The 16,053-nt window shown below is 39.8% G+C and overlaps 1 protein-coding gene across 4 annotated transcripts in view; it reads left to right on the top strand.

Moving 5' to 3' along the window:
• The first annotated feature begins 1,278 nt into the window (after nucleotides 1-1,278).
• Nucleotides 1,279-16,053, top strand: part of Tfb1m (transcription factor B1, mitochondrial) — a 34,053-nt gene continuing 19,278 nt past the window's right edge. The window contains exons 1-4 of one of the 4 annotated variants that reach the window (XM_027401053.2): nucleotides 1,279-1,487; nucleotides 3,992-4,143; nucleotides 13,867-13,975; nucleotides 15,474-15,625. In XM_027401053.2, coding sequence (XP_027256854.1) covers nucleotides 1,355-1,487; nucleotides 3,992-4,143; nucleotides 13,867-13,975; nucleotides 15,474-15,625 — 546 coding nt within the window. In that variant the 5' untranslated portion in view covers nucleotides 1,279-1,354. The remainder of the gene's footprint in view (nucleotides 1,488-3,991; nucleotides 4,144-13,866; nucleotides 13,976-15,473; nucleotides 15,626-16,053) is intronic. The other 3 variants (XM_027401052.2, XM_027401054.2, XM_035440421.1) reach the window with 3 other exon arrangements.

The raw sequence follows: 16,053 nt of genomic DNA, 5'->3' as shown, positions 1-16,053 counted from the left end.
TGATGAATAATATCAAAAAAAACAACATATCTCAAAGTTTAAAGTGCTGAGGGCAAAAGACAAAATTATAGGGAATTTAAAGATCCAGAATGGCTTCCATGCACAATTCTAAAACTAGGCAGGCCTTGGAATACTTTCAAAGAACCCTGACCAGAAAGTGGTCAGGCATTGTTTATGGCAAGAAAAGGGAAATGATCTGGAGACAGTCTAGTAGATTATTAGCTAGGTGTTTCGATTTACTTGAGTCAACTGCTCTCCTACTCTTGATTAAAGCTGGAGCGCTATTATCTCGCTCAGCTCTTTGTCCAAAAGTCTAATTCCTAAATTCGGTTTTCAGCTGACTTATTAATTCAAAGAGCCTATAGTTTTCTAAGTTCTGAGGCATGCTATGGCTGGATGTAAATTAACATCTTCAGGGAAATATGCCAAACTCAGACAAGAATAACGGATGCTTTTCTCTCTCTCTCTCTCTCTCTCTCTCTCTCTCTCTCTCTCTCTCTCTCTCTCTCTCTCTCTCTCTCTCTCTCTCCTACATATAGGAGCCGGCAACAGTTGGAAGTAAAAGACCTATTAGATGTGAGGAACAAGAAAATGGAGAGGGGAACAATTGATGATAATAGAGGGAGAAAAATATGATCACAGTATGTTATGTGCATATATGGGAAAAGTTACAAACAAGCCCATAACTTTGTAAAATTAATATCCACTAATTTTTTTCAGGTGAGGTTTCTCCTCAGCTGGATACATCTTGATGGGCCAGAAAAGTCGGAATTCTAGTGACTGGCCCTCTCCACAAACCCGGATGAGATCCGGCAAACCCCGTGAAACTCCTTCAGCTGCCAAACCATTGCTATGGTAATTGGCAGCAGCCGACAGCCAGCTGGCCTTATGCACAGGTGACCGCTTTCATGTGGCGCTCACAATTTTGAGCGACTTAACAGAAGAAAACCCTGAAGCTGAGAGAAGTGGGAGACGCGAGCAAATAAAAATACCTAGCCTGTGAGAAAAGAAAAAACACTGCTAACAGAAAAAAACAAATCGCCATCTTTCCCGCTACTAAGCAAAAGTCTAGCCTTTGAAATGCCTACGGAACCTCCCAGAGGCGGAGCTACTACAAGCCCCGCCTCCGCCCTGACACGCCCCGACCCCGCCCCTCTCCGCACCCAGCCTGCACCGCTCTCTTCCTGACGGGAACTTGCAGTACTTACAGACTTCCTGTCACTCGTCATTTCCGGTGGTTACTCCAACCAATAAGATGGCCTCAGAAGCGGGCCATCGTCTCCCCGGCCCCGCCTTCCCTGCGCGCTGGAAACTTGAAGTCCGGGCGCCAGGCTCGGCCGCGCTTGTCTGCCTCATGGCTTCCTCGGGGATGCTCGGCACTTTCCGTCTTCCCCCGTTGCCCACCATTCGAGAGATCATTAAGTTGTTCGGACTGCGGGCGGTGAAGCAGCTCTCCCAGAATTTCCTCCTGGACTTGAGGCTGACAGGTGGCTGAATCGTCCGTTGACCCTGGTGTCCCCGTGGGGCGCGGGTGGGTGATGGAGCCGGGCTGGGTGGCGGGCGGCTGTCAGTCAAGCGCTTGTGCGTCCTCTCGGAGCACGGTGCTGCTGGAGCCGGCGAGCAGGACCTGAAGCCTCAGGCCGAAGGCACGCTCCGTGGTGCACGGCTCTGCCGGCCGGAGTTGCTTCCCGGGCGCTTTATTATGCGCGGAATTTAAATGAGTGCAGTTTTACTCTTTACCAGTTCCCGATCTGGCGCGGTAACTTGCTCCTGTAATCTCAGCACTCGAGGAGCAGAGGCAGGAGGATGGCCGCCAGTTAAAGACAGAGAGACCCTATTTCAAAACCGAATCCAAAATAGTAAGTCAATAGGATGAATGTTCACTTCTTCAGTCCCAAGAGCCCCGCTAGGGAATGGATGCTCGCTCTGCAAATGCATGCCAAGCAAAGCCAACAGCTACCTTGTGCCAGCGCTGTGACTCCTCATGCCACTTTAAAAGTTACTTTTCTGCGGTAAAACATATATATAGGGTGAAGGTCACCCAAGTTTTGGTGAGTTTTCACAGGTGTTTGTTAATTTACTTACTACCCACGTGTTTAGCGATGCTTTCCAGTGATGAGATTGTGACAATAAGGCCCATCTGTTGCAAATAAGGACACTAGTTGACTGCTGGAGTTTCAGCCCCTCTCCCTATGTTAAAGGAGACACCCCCACCAAAAGAAAAAAAGTTTGATTACATAACGAATGTACCACAAAGCATAAATTAGTAATTTGTTTCTTGAACTTGGAGCCATTATACTGTAAAACAGTTAGCCCACTTAAGATTTCTCATCTTTTATTCGATAGAAAGGCCTACAAGGACCTTAAGATCACCTACCTTTAGATTCTTTGGTTCCAGCAATAGCTAATACTATCCCCTCCCAGCCATTAGCAAATACTAAAGAAAGCAACATTCTTTGCTGAAAGAGTTTACTTTTTCTAAAGACAGTTTCCTGTGTCTAAGGCTGGCCTCGAACTCATTGTGCAACAAGTGACACTCAATTTCTGATCCTCCAGCCCTCATCTCCCAAGTGCTTAACATTTAAGGATTTGCCACCATGCTCAGTAAATGGTTGCTCAGTATGTATCCTGGGACTTCAGGAATGCTAGACAAGCACTCTGTCAAATGAATTACATCCCCAGCCATTTAATTTTTCATTTACATTCTGCTGTGTGCATCCCGTGAGTAAGTTCCAGATTCTTAGGTCCTTTATCCACTCTTTTGTGGGAACCAAGGTGTAAGGAAGTGTACTTATCCTGGTGAACTCAGGTGGAGCGAGACTGAAACTCAGACTTCAGGGCTTGACGCTGCTGTCTTTGGTATCTGGTTGTATGTGAGTGTTCCTGCCAAGCGTAGGAATGGAACCTCTGCCCCACCTGTTACTGGCAATATTTAAGTCCATAATTCTCCTGCTTGATACATCATTCTTGTTCCACCCGAGAGACCAATTGGGAACCTGTAACAAAACAATGAATTGGTTTTGGAGCCCACACCTAGGGTGGAACTCCTCTCTGCCATTTGCTTTTCTTCATGACATTCAATGTATAGTTCAGATGAATTAGAATGGTAAGAGAATGTACTTACGTCACCCAAAACAGATAGCTGGTTGGGGGTGGGAGTGTTGATTCCCTTTCTACCTATTATCTGGGAATGGGTAGGCAACATTTTGCCTTTAAGTTTACCTAAGTTGATAGTCAGTAACCATCAACTGGGACTGCACAGTGTCCATATATACAGTGCCAAGAAATGCTAGTGTGTTTCCAGTAGTAAAATTTCCACTGTCCAGGGAGGTCCAGGTGAATACATTTTAATATCTTGCAGTCACTAAGACTAGCCCATTGGTGTTTTTCCAGAGTGGTTAGTTGCAGTGAACCACTAGTCCACTTTTTTTGTGTGATTTCTTAGGTTCTGCTAACTTAAACTAACTGAAGAATTAGTAAATCCTTTTTAACATGTATATTTGCAGAGCTTAAAATTTCAAGTAGTCAGTCCAAACCTTTTTTCTGGAAATGATCAAGAGTTTAAATTTCACAGTCTAGTAGAAATTGACTGTGATTGTCACTCCGACCTCCAAATAACTACAGGGGAGAAAAGGGACTTCAGCATTCTCCCTTTGGGTTTTTACCTGTGAGAATGGAAGGATGAATGTGAAAGCAATCGGATATTTGATGTTCAAGGGCTATAATGCTGCATGCTCCTCTAGCCAATTCTTAGGAACCGGTTGGTCAGGCAGGTAAACAGAAAATGCAATATTAGTTAAATTTAAGTTAAGGAAATTGGCAGAATAATCCTGTTTGTTAAAGAAACTGGTCTGATACAGTGATGTAGAATATTAATGATGGTTACATGTTGGTGTTGAGTAAGAGGTAATCAATAGCAACTGTTGATAATTCTTAGGAAATTTGCTATGATAATAAAGGTAGCTAACACTTGATTATTATTATTTTTTAGACAAAATTGTAAGGAAAGCCGGCAATCTAGCAGGTGTCTATGTTTACGAAGTGGGTCCCGGGCCTGGGGGAATCACCCGATCCATTCTCAATGCCAATATTGCCGAACTTCTGGTGGTTGAAAAGGACACTAGATTTATTCCAGGATTACAGGTGAGATAACTTAAAGTGTCTTTCTTAGCAAGCAAAAACTGAATCAAATCTTAGGCCATGATTCTAAAGTTCCCATGTTGACCAAGGACTATGCAGGCAGTTCTCAAGCTGCAGCTCTCCAGGTCCTGTCCCAGAGGTAGGGTTCTGTCATCCAGGAAGTCTAGAAAACCGTGTTGTATACAGGAACACTCAAATAGTCTGTTGCTCACAGTTTGAATAAAAGCACTTTACACACGGATGATAAATAATCATTTCTATGACTTTATTTCTAAGCTACGCATATTATGGCCCAGTTCTATAGAAAGACATAAAAATAAATAATTGTCAATAATGGCCAATTGGTATGACTTAGGAGAATTTGCTTTAGGTTCCAAAAAGCATTTCCACACATAAAAGATGAAGAAGATACATGCTAGAGCCTCATCAAGTTGAGTATAGTTGTTGAGTTTAAGCAGTTTTACAAGAGAATTTTTATGTATAAAGAAAGAAGTTGCATCACTTAGAACCATAAGAGGTTTGAGTGAGATTTTTCAGACACACAGGTGCTGTTACAGGTGGGGGGGAAAATGAAGAGCTGGAGATGTTTTACCTGAATTGTGAGAACCAAGAGTGAGTATCTTCACTCTGCCTATCTCAGGCTGGCAGTGGAGAATAAGCCTGTTTTGATTATTGTAGAAAAAAAAAATGAGACAAGTGGAAATTCAAGGGAGCAGGTTTGAGGGCTTGAAATGAAGGAGAAGATGAGTTTTTAAAGCATGGGCAAACGGTGGGACAGATTCTATCAGGGATCTTGCAAAGAAATTCCTCCTAAGAGGCACTTGATGGCTGGAAGGCTTTGTTTGATTCCTGTAATTCTAAACTTTAGAAGAGCCCTGAGCTTTAGACCCATGTGAATAGCATTTATTATGTGACTATAACAGAACAGTAAAATTATCCGCTAATCTACCACTTTAAAAAAAAAAAAAAAGGTTTAAAAACAGTATATGCAAATACTTGTATATGCTAGAATAGTTGGAGAAATCTTGTTTTTAAATCTAGGAGTTTCTGTCTCAACAGTTGCTCCCAAATAAGCACACAGGAACTTCTTATTAATTATAAATGCTTGGCCAATAGCTGAGGCTTCTTACTAGCTAACTCTTAGAACTTTACCCATTTGTATTAATCCACATTCTCTTTCATCTTGTACCTCCTGTTTCCTCTCAATATCTGGGTGGGGACTTCTCTGACTCTGCCCTCCTTCTCCCCAGCATTCTCTCTGCCCCCCAAAAATCCTGCCTATCCATTGGCCAATCAGCTTTTTATTAACAATGACAGCAACACATACTTACAGTTTACAGAAGGATTATTCCACAGCATTTTGTGGGCACTTCTTTAGAAAACTAGTGATTTTATTTTTCTCATCTGGCTTCATCTGGTTTTCATGTGTTAAATAACTACATATTATTGATTTGTATCTAGTTTTGCCTGTAAGAATTCATTTCAGACTTAATTTTGGGAGTGATACATGATAAATGTTCCTGGACCTTATGTGAAATTTAGTAGTGTAGGATTTTACTTTGTTTGCTTTAAGAACCATATCCCACTAGCAGTGGAAGTAGGAATATTGTTTTGGGTATTTATGTAATGACAAAAAAAAAAAAAAACCTGGTAACTGCTGTGTTGTGCTTTGTGTGTCTTTTGTTTTTGTTTTGCTTTTTTTCTTGTAGCCTTTAGTGGGCTTTTTAACCATCATATTTCCCCCACCTGTGATATGCATCTTTCCCATTAATCAGGGTGAATAAAATCTGTGTTAATTCCCACATTAATTTACATATTCTCCTCTGTTCCATTAAAGATGTCAGAAGACCACTATTAAAAGGGCAGCCACCACCCTTTTCTTATCCCTGGAGTCCCTGCTTCCTTACTCTCTACCTTGTTTTGTTAGATTTATCATCGCTGGCCACACTGTATCTGTATTGCTGTTGTTTCTTTGTCAGTCTTGCCCCTTTACAACCTAAGTGGCACAAGGATAAAGATCTGATTTTTTTCATTCCTCTGTATCTCTACCACATATTACAGTGCTACAAAGTAGTGTCTCCATCTTTGACTGTTGGGTATGTATCAGAGCAGCTGACTAAATGTGTCATTGGACAGTAAAAGTAAATAGTAACATTGATTATTAAGTTTTGTATTTTTTATATCAAAGCAAATTCAAGATAAATCACAGGAAATGTACATTTGGTTTCTTACCCATTTCACAAGCAGCAAAATGAATTCTTAGTGTCTTCTTTGCGGGAAAGGAATCTGCCTTAAAAAGAAATGATAGGTACTAAATTATCAAATAGGCTTCTTTTTCCTGTAACAAATGTTTCAATATGTACAGCTATGCTCTATTAGGCGTCCTAAATTAATCATAAAATTGCGTAAAAGCAGAAATAGAATGATCTATTTTAAGGGTTCCATTTTAGTGATTTCTAAGCTAATAGAATTACTTTTTAAAGAAAGTGTAATAATTTATAAAATATCTTTTGGTTGAAAGAATGTCATTTGTAGCTTGATTTGGTTGTTCCAGCGTCATGAGGCAGCTGTGGGGGGAGGGGAGCACCAGGTGACGCATGTAATGTCCTTTCTGCGTTGTATGTATGGGGGTTGTAGTTGCTGTACATGTTTGCACACACTGGTATAGTAAGCTTTTGGTGTTTTGTCTTTGTTTTAGCCCTCATGATTTGTATGTAGTAGTGTCTTGAGGGTTTGCTATCTTTTCCCTAATGACTGATTGAATGGGTATGGTGTCCTTACTTGTCACCTATGCTTACTCGAGGAATTATTTAGAAATGTTTGCTATTTTTCGTGGCAGTCCATCTGTCTCAATTTTGAGAGCTCTTTATGTGGTTGAGGCACATGCTATGCTGACATTGTCTCAGCTGGGGCTTCTTTTCCCATTTCCTCAACAGTATCTCTTGAAAAGAAGTTCAACTTTTACCAAGTACGAAATTTGTCAGCTTTCTCTTTTAAATACGATTTTGTGTCATATTTTTAGAATATTTGTGAAAACCAATTACTAAGAACTTAAAAAAAAAAAAATGATCGAGGAGGTGGTGTCCTTTAATCCCAGCACTGGGGAGGCAGAGGCAGGCGGATCTTGGAGTTAAGGCCAACCTGTTCTACAGAGTGAGTTCCAGGACAGCCAGGGCTGTAAACAAACAAAAATTTCCTGTATTTGTTGTTGTTGTTTGTTGTTTTTAACTGTTTTAGCTTTTTACTTTAGATATCTGTTCATTTTGACTCAGTTTTTGTCTGTTGGGGCAAGGTCAAGGCTCAGAGGTTCAGATTCATATTGTTCTCTCTCCTCTCTTGCTCTCTTTCTCATGATGCCCTGCGTGCCTTTTTGCACTGTATGTTGAGTTCATCTTTCTGCTTTAGAATTGTCCCCTTGAATCTGAGATTGGAATTCAGTTCTTTTCCACTGGTTGTGTGCTCTGTTTTTTGATTGAGATTAAGTTGAAACTAAAAATTAGTTTGGGTGGGAATTCACTAATGATAAAAACCTCCTGGCCTATGAACATTGTATATAAATTTATATTTTCTCTTGACACTGTTTTATACTTCTTAGTGTGCAGATTTTGCACACACCAGATTTACCCTTAAAAATTTCGTGCATTTCTCTGCTCTTGTACCGGATTCTAGTTTTTACTTTGTAGTTGGGCGTTGCCATTGACTTCTTAGATGCTGACTTTGTGTCCTGGAACTTTACTAAATTCATTTATTGGCGTTGGCTTTGTAGATTCCTTTTGTAGATTCCTTTATTTTATGTATCTACCACCATTTCATTAAATAAAAACAGTTCTGCCTCCTCCATTCTAATCAATCCCTTTGCGTGTATGTCTTCTTTGTCAGTGACTAGGAACACCAGTACAAAGTTGACCAGGAGTAGTCAGGGTGCACACTCTGGCCTCATCTCTGACTCCAGAGAATGTAGCATGAATAATAAAAACCCAGAGACAGACTGAGAGCATGATAAATATGGTTGATAACAATATGCTATATTTTAAAAGTTGTGAGACAGTATACTTCAAGTGTTCTCAAAACAAAAATGATGAATATGTGTGATATAACATGTTAATTGGTTTAATTTAGCCATGCCATTGTGAACATACTATATTATGTATCATAATTGTGCATGACTTTATTTATGAGCTAAATAAATGAATGGGGAAAAAAACCCAGAGACAGATATTGGGGTTCAAGCTGAAGATCAGAAAAGAAAAGCAGCGGACCACTAGAGAGTTCTCACCTCTACCAGAGCTCAGGCCAAAACGGTGATCCACTGAACCTCACACCTGCTCCTGATTGCCCTGCTGCTCAGACTCACTGAGACTGCAGACTGAATACAGAATGAGACCCTGAGCTCTGGTGCTGGATCTAAAAGCACTCACCACCACCACCCAGTTTACTTTGTGTGGCTGCTGGGATTACGGTGTGTGCCACCACTGCCTGGCCTCTATTGCGGTGGCTAGCTTTGCATTCTGCTCTCCAGGCAAGCTTTATCAAATCATAATCAAAATATCAACACAGGAGAACGTTCAACCTTGACTGCTGTGATGTTGGGCTTTTTCTAGGTCTCCTTCCCCATCTGAGGGAGGTCTCCTCTGCTTGTAGCTTGCTAAGGGATGCTGTTTTCCTTTTTGCAATCAAGAATACTGGATTTGCACAAAAATGCTTTATCTAGGTTTATTAAAATGCTTTTCTTTTTGAATCTGTTAATGTGGTGAATTGTATTGACTTTTTTTTTTTTAAACATTAGCCCGACCATACTAATGCCACCTCTCTTTTTTATGGTATGGGTCATTTATGTATACCTGCTTTTTTCTGATTGATCTGATTATAGATTAGTTGACTTTATTGATCTCTAAAATACAGCTTTTCATTGAATTTTCTGTTTTCAGTGTGGTTGACATCTGTTCTGAAATCTCTCGTTTTCTGTTTACCTTGGGTTTAATTTGTTCTGCTTTTTCTATAGCTATTGTAAGGTGGTAGCTGAATCATTAACTTGAAGGTTTTTCTGGTTTATAGATTAGTGCTATGCATTTCTTCTTTGTCAGAAAAACCACAAATTTTGAAATGTCATTTTTTTCTTTAATTCCATTAAAAGTAATTTCCTTTTCTGTTTCACCCATTAACAACTATAATAGCTAATATTTATGAAGAGTTGACCACTGGGAACTTTGTTTTATAGCTAATTTTGAGATCCTAAAGTTAAAGAGACATTTCATTTCCACTTAATCTCTGTTTTCCTTTTGATTTGTATTTGGCTTGTGGGCTGTTTAGAAATTTGTCATTTAATTTGCCTCTTTGTCCATATGTCTTTGTATTATTTTCCTTTATGTTCAGAAAACATACTTGTATAGCATATCATAGCGAATTTATTCAAATTGACTTTATGGCATAAACACAGCCTTAGTAAATGTTTCATATGTAAAACACACATAAATGGCTAGAAATGCTTTTTGTGTGGGTAGGGTCTAAGGAAGGAGAGCATGTGTGGTGTCTCATGCTCCATTTTAGTGTAGGAAGCACAAGGGTTTTCTCAATAGGTTATATGCTTGCTTACTGGAATTTTAAAGCCACAAAGGAAATCGACTATTTTAGTGTTGTATCAGGCTTTTTGTAATGAGTATGGCAGAAAGTTCATGGGTTTGAAAAATCAAAGAGACTGGCTTGCAGACCTGAGATGTGCTAACCTTTGACCTCCAGCTTACTATTGAAAATGTTTTAGCTTTGCCTTTCTCTTCCATACCATTGGAGTCATAGTTATCTTTTTTTATCAGCTGACACATGAAGGTGTGAACTCTGTGTAAGGAAATTTACTTAATCACATGTATCCTTGAGTCCATGATGGGGCTGGCAAACAAGCTTCTACTGTCATTTCTCTGCCCTGTTTAAGAGCAAGCACCAACTTTGAAGGCATTGGAGCATCCACTTAAGTTCCCTTAGGACAGTAGCCTTCGTCTGTTTTGGACATTCTTCATAACTACATTTTTTAATTTCCTGTTTGCCATCTACCATATTTAAATGATTCTTATCTTTACTTTAGAGTTGTGCCTAGCCCTTCTGCTAGTATTTATTTCAGCAGTATTTGGGCTCTATTATATAGCAAATTAGGAAGAAGGTAATTAATGCTTAGCTCATACGGTGTTGACTGCTATGAGCCCCTTACTGAGAGAAGTAGCATGAAACACACCAAATAACTATTTGATATAGTTCTTTTTGTTCTCCAGGAAATTTTAAATTTTGCCCAAGTTCCAAGAATTGCATGAGTTCTTTTCTCATCACATTAAGTTGCCAAAAGCCACCTAGGTCAAGCACAGTTAGACACCCTGCACAATGCTTTCACACAAGCGTTGGCTACTGAGGAAAGAGTGCTTCCGAGTGTATCTGACCTTTAGTAAAGGCACAGCTCTTTTATTGTTCCGTGTGTCTTTTATAAAACCTAACATGGGAAGAAACGCTTCACCTCTAGGGTACTTGTCATAATTACTTCTAACACGGAGTAAGAATTTTATATGCCATTATGCAAGCCAGGAGCTACCAGTTCTTCTGGTAACATTTGCAGCAGTCATTTTTTAGATGCATGCTTTTCCTTCTTATGATTTGATTTTCTACTGTTTTAAGCCTTAGTGAACATCTTTTACTCAAGAGCCATTTCACAGTGCATTTTGGAAGAATATATTGAAAACTAACATTAATACAACAGCTTGAGAGAGGCAGCACAGACACTCACCTGTTAGCTAGCATGGCAGGCTGTGCTCTGAGCCCATCAATCATGTTGTTGCATCTCCAGGTTTTGAAGTGAAATGCTTGGGGTCATTCTGGAAGTGTACTAGGGATTTCTCCCACCCCACAATAGCATGATCTGATGAAAACATTTTTCCATTGTCTCTGGTTGGGTAGGGAAATCTGTATGTGCTGTTGCTGAGTGTCATTGTAGGCATTTAAAGGAGTGGTTTCCATAATCATAATGTCAGTTCAGTTGGTTTGGCACCCCCTCCCAACACCCCATAATCCTGCCATGAGGAGTTGGACAAGAGAAGATGAAGCTACACAGCTGTCCAGGAGGAAACTGACCTTGTACAAGATGGATTTTGTGTGTCTTGACGGAGTGTTAAACCTGAATGAGAGTCCAAAAGGAATAGAATAGAAATGCAGCTTTGAACCAGGAAAGGAAAGTGGATTGCTGTGTTTGTCAGCTCTTCGTATGCAGTTGTGTGTGTGAGACTAGAGAGTATGGAAAAAATAACGTTTCAAACACAGTTATCAGAGCATTTTAACTAATACCAGAGAGGCAGGTTTACACTGCCTTGCTTTAGTTCTAATTACTAATTACTTAATTACTTTTTATATATTGACATTGTATAACAGAAGCTTTTAGTTCTGCCTCTTTGTTTTTTTGATATGGTAATTTGTTTTATTTTAATTATGTGAAGCATAATTGCAGGAAAAAAAAAAGCCTTCTCCATTATTGGTTAATGTTATCATTAAATTCACTATGTTTATACAGTTATCAAATATCCCATAAGAACTCTCTCAGTTTTTAATATCTTGAAATTACTGTTTTCTAAGAAACTAATTTAAATTTTATCAAACTATGGTAGCTTTAATTCCTAAGTATATTAATGTCATAGGTACACAATTATTTTTGATAAATAATCATGACTAACCATATCAAATTAACTGATCATAAATTTAAAATGTCCATACTCAAACGGGCATTTCACCTATACTTGAAGCTATTGTTTGTATAATCTTGCCTCATTTATTGCTAAGATAAATCTTTGTGAATTCCTCTACCCCACAGATGTTGAGAGCCAGCTTCTACAGTAGTTTCCAGCTTCATGAATGGCCGATAGTGGTCCACACTCGATTGCTTTATTAAATGCATGTCAAAGGCCTGCTGTGCAATGTCATCACTGTGGACACTATTAAGTAGGCAAGAAACAGATCTTCCCTTAAGCAACACAGTTATTCAAGAGAAAGAAACCCACACGTGTGCGGCTGCCATAGCATGTTACAAATGCTGTCAAGAACTATGGGCAAGGCGCAGTGTGAGCGACATAGAAGCAATCAATTTACAGCCTGGCTCAGGTCTCCTCTCTGACACAGGATAAAACAGGGGAAATCAGTCAGCAAGTTGTATGCCTTGCTTTAGAGTCTCCCTCTGGCTTCCTCGAGGCCTCTTTCAATCTTCCCATCCATTGTTTGGAATGGACAAAGTGTTGGGGGGGGTCAGCTTTAGTGATAATGAGGGAAGGGGGGTCAGCTTTAGTGACATGAGGGTAGAAGAGCAAAGATGCAGAGTTGTCCATGAGCTTGTTGGCCATACATAGCCCTTTGCCATTTCTCAAATCTCAGTAGCAACTGAGTTGGAGCCAGGGTATTCTGAGCAACTGACCTGAGACTGTGTGCAGTGTGGTAAAGGTCACCCCTTTGCATACTGTCTGCCTCAGCCATGATGCTTCTCACTGTCTGTCCTGCATTTTAAGCATGGTAATCTCAGGGACTGCATGCTTGTTTGTTTTTAATAAACGAATGTATTTTACATCCCAGCTGCAGTTTTCCCTTCCCTCCTCTTCTCCCTGCCTCTCCCCCAATCCCCCTTCCACCCCTCAATCCATTCCTCTGTTTCTGTTTAGGAAAGGGCAGGTCGCCCATGAGTATCAACAAAGCATGGCATATCAAGTTGTAGGAAGAGTAAGCACCTCCCCATGTGTTAAGGCTGGGGAGGCCTGTAAAAGAGGAGACAGTGGGAACAGGGTTGTCTCCGACTGCATGATTTTTAATTGACCAAGAATATCAAGAGAGTTTTGTATTGGAGGCAAGGGGACTTCACATGCAATGTGGCTCGGCCTTGGGGCTCATTTAAGCTAAGGAACCTTAAATTAAGGAGAAAAAGCATAAGAGGATTAAGAAAAGAGGTTCTATTGTGGTTTGGTTTGGTTTGGTTTGGTGGGGCTGGGGTGGAACCCACAGGTTTGAATATTCTTACAAGTATTCTATCACTGAGCTAAGTCCCAGGTCCTTACTGTTGTTTTTTACGCTAAGAAAGACTGAAGGAGAAAAAGAAATGGATTATTGGGAATAGAAATGGGCTGAGAGGTAACTGTTGTATAAATATGCAGGATTGTTCTCAGGTTGATGGTGGCTGTATTGTGATTCAGGAAAAGGGTGCTGTGCCAAGGAGTGTCTCAAAATGCCAGGTGTCACCCAGCATGGCAAGGAACTGTCTACTTAGTTTGAATGTACTTGAAGATTACTTAGTTTGAATGTACTTGAAGATTACATTAAAAGTTTTGTGTGTGTGCAGAATCTTTTGTGTACATTTACTATATAGGTTTGGTTGAATTAGCTCATTTTCATCCACTTTACTCTTAATCCTCAGTGTTTCACTATAAGTTTTCTTAGTATGTTAACTCTTACCATGCAGAAACACAAGTCATTCTGACTGTCAAATGAGACTGTTACACACTGTCTTTTAAATCCGAAGCTATCACACTAGTCTCTGCTAGTCTACATAGCCCTTATTAAGTAGAAACACAATGGTTTCGCTGGGCATGGTATCCTGCTGGTTCACCAGTGATCACACCGAGTGTTGGCTTTTCCCACTGATAAAATGCTGTGCAGGGTTAGGATTGTGACCTTTGCTCCCCTGAGGTCTCTGAGCTCATTTATTGACCTTTTGTAAACTAGATGCTTTCTGATGCAGCACCTGGAAGACTGAGGATTGTCCATGGGGATGTGCTGACCTACAAGATAGAAAAGGCTTTTCCAAACCATGTTAGACGACAGTGGGAAGACGGTGAGTGCCAGTGGTGTGACGTGGGTTGGTTAATTGGTTGTTTCAGTGGCAGTGGCAGGTGTATGGGTGTCTGTTTTTGTTTTGGTTGTTCATATCACAGATATTTGTTTCAGCGCTCACCTGTCTATTATAATAAAGTGCTTGCTTTTATGTACTTCTACTAAAACTACCTGAACAGAATTAAATAATGTGCATTATAAATTTTGTTTTCCTACTTTCTTACAAAATCTGGTTAATTTTTCTTAAATTTTTTCTTAAGTTTTTTGTTTTGTTTTGTTTTTTGGGTTTTTTTGTTTTTTGTTTTTTTGTTGTTTTTGTTGTTGTTGTTGTTGTTTAAGATGGAGTCTCATGCTGTAGCAAAGGGTGGCCATTCTTCATATAGCCCAGGCTGATCTTTAATTTGAGAACCTTCCTGCATGAGCCTCTCAAGTGCTGACATTACCGGCATGCACTGCCATACCTGGTGTTTTCCCTCATTCTAATTTCCTTGTTTCATATCTTCAAGTTGTAGTTTCTGTACAAATAAACTATATTTTTATGATGCTGTACCAAGCATTGTTAACTATTTTTCAAATGTTGTAAACCAGGCCACCCACAGACCTTTATCTCTTTGTCCTTTGCCTTCACAGTAATGACTCTGACCAACCAAGGCACTCTTCCTTCAAGGACAGTGTTTACTGGGGACCTGTAATGTCTAGCTCTTGGGAAATGCAGATAATAAGGGCATATAGATTGCTAGCAGGAACTCTGAGAATAAGTCAAAGAGGGCTTTTAGCAGACCTAGTCACTCCTGTGAGACTGGTCTCCCCAGGGTCAGGCTTCTCCAGAGTAATTTGTGTTTATAGTCACTGACTTCTCAACAGAGCCTGCAGGTGACCCAGCCATGCTAGGATCAGTCACCTGCCTAGCTCATCTACTTGGTGTCATACATCACCTTCACAACTTCTGGGCACTGGCTTCCCTGGTTATTGTGCTCCACCATTCTCCTCGGTGTTTGGAAACTTAATCTAACTATTCTTTGCCAGTGGCTTGAGAGTTTAGGGTTTTGTTTGTTTGTAGCTTTTGTTTTATAACCCACATCTTATTTAATTGTGAGCTTTTCTTTTGTGACATCTTCTCCTAGTAAGGATTTACCTAGATTACTCTATTCCTTTGGCTTTATTTCCTGCCTAAGTATTTCAAGCATTCAAATTTTAGATTCAGTTTTTATCCCCCTCCTGGGGATCTAATGATCTGGCAAAACCCGTAAAGTCATTGAGTTTAAAGAAAATTGTATTTTCCTTCAAAATACCTCATTTCATGAACTTTCTTAGAACTTTATCTTCAATAAATATAAACCTAATTGTGAAAAAAGTATTTTAAGAGAACTAAAAAATACTGAGTCTTTTCATATGGCTTCATTTGATTCTCATAATTAAATTTAAATTAGATATTAAGATCATATTTAGAATATTTGTGTACTCATTCCAAATTGTCTTCTCTGCTCCCAACCAAACAGATCCTCCAAATGTACATATTATTGGAAATCTACCTTTTAGTGTTTCAACACCACTGATTATCAAGTGGCTTGAAAATGTCTCTCTTAAAAATGGACCTTTCACTTATGGCAGAACTAAGATGACACTAACATTTCAAAAGGAAGTAGCTGAGGTAAGTTTTATCTTTTTCTGGATCTTTCATTGTATGATCAAATTTCCAAACCAAATACTACTTTGTATTTACCACTAGCTGTGTTTTCTAAGTTAATACTTTTCCATTACACACAGAAAGGCCTATCTGAAAGTTAAGACATGTAATGAAAATAGCAGAACCAACGACTAGATGCTCCCAGTGGAGACCGTGACTTATACTTGTCAACCAAAGAGGACAGTGTGTTGAGCACAAGGCCTACACTGCCGTAGACAAAACCCGGGGAAGGCAAAAGCCTCCTGGTGCTGATTTTACATTCATATGTCGAGAGTGGCCTGTGCTATCCTTAAAACTGATGCTCTGCAATTCTTAGGATGGCAGTTAAAAGGTAATGTGATAAGTTTGGCATCGAAGAGAATCTCATTAACCAATACATAAATCTGTCACTT

The sequence above is a fragment of the Cricetulus griseus genome, chromosome 2 (genome assembly GCF_003668045.3).
Source record: "Cricetulus griseus strain 17A/GY chromosome 2, alternate assembly CriGri-PICRH-1.0, whole genome shotgun sequence".
Lineage (NCBI taxonomy): Eukaryota > Metazoa > Chordata > Mammalia > Rodentia > Cricetidae > Cricetulus > Cricetulus griseus.
This window is presented reverse-complemented; position numbering and strand designations above follow the sequence as displayed.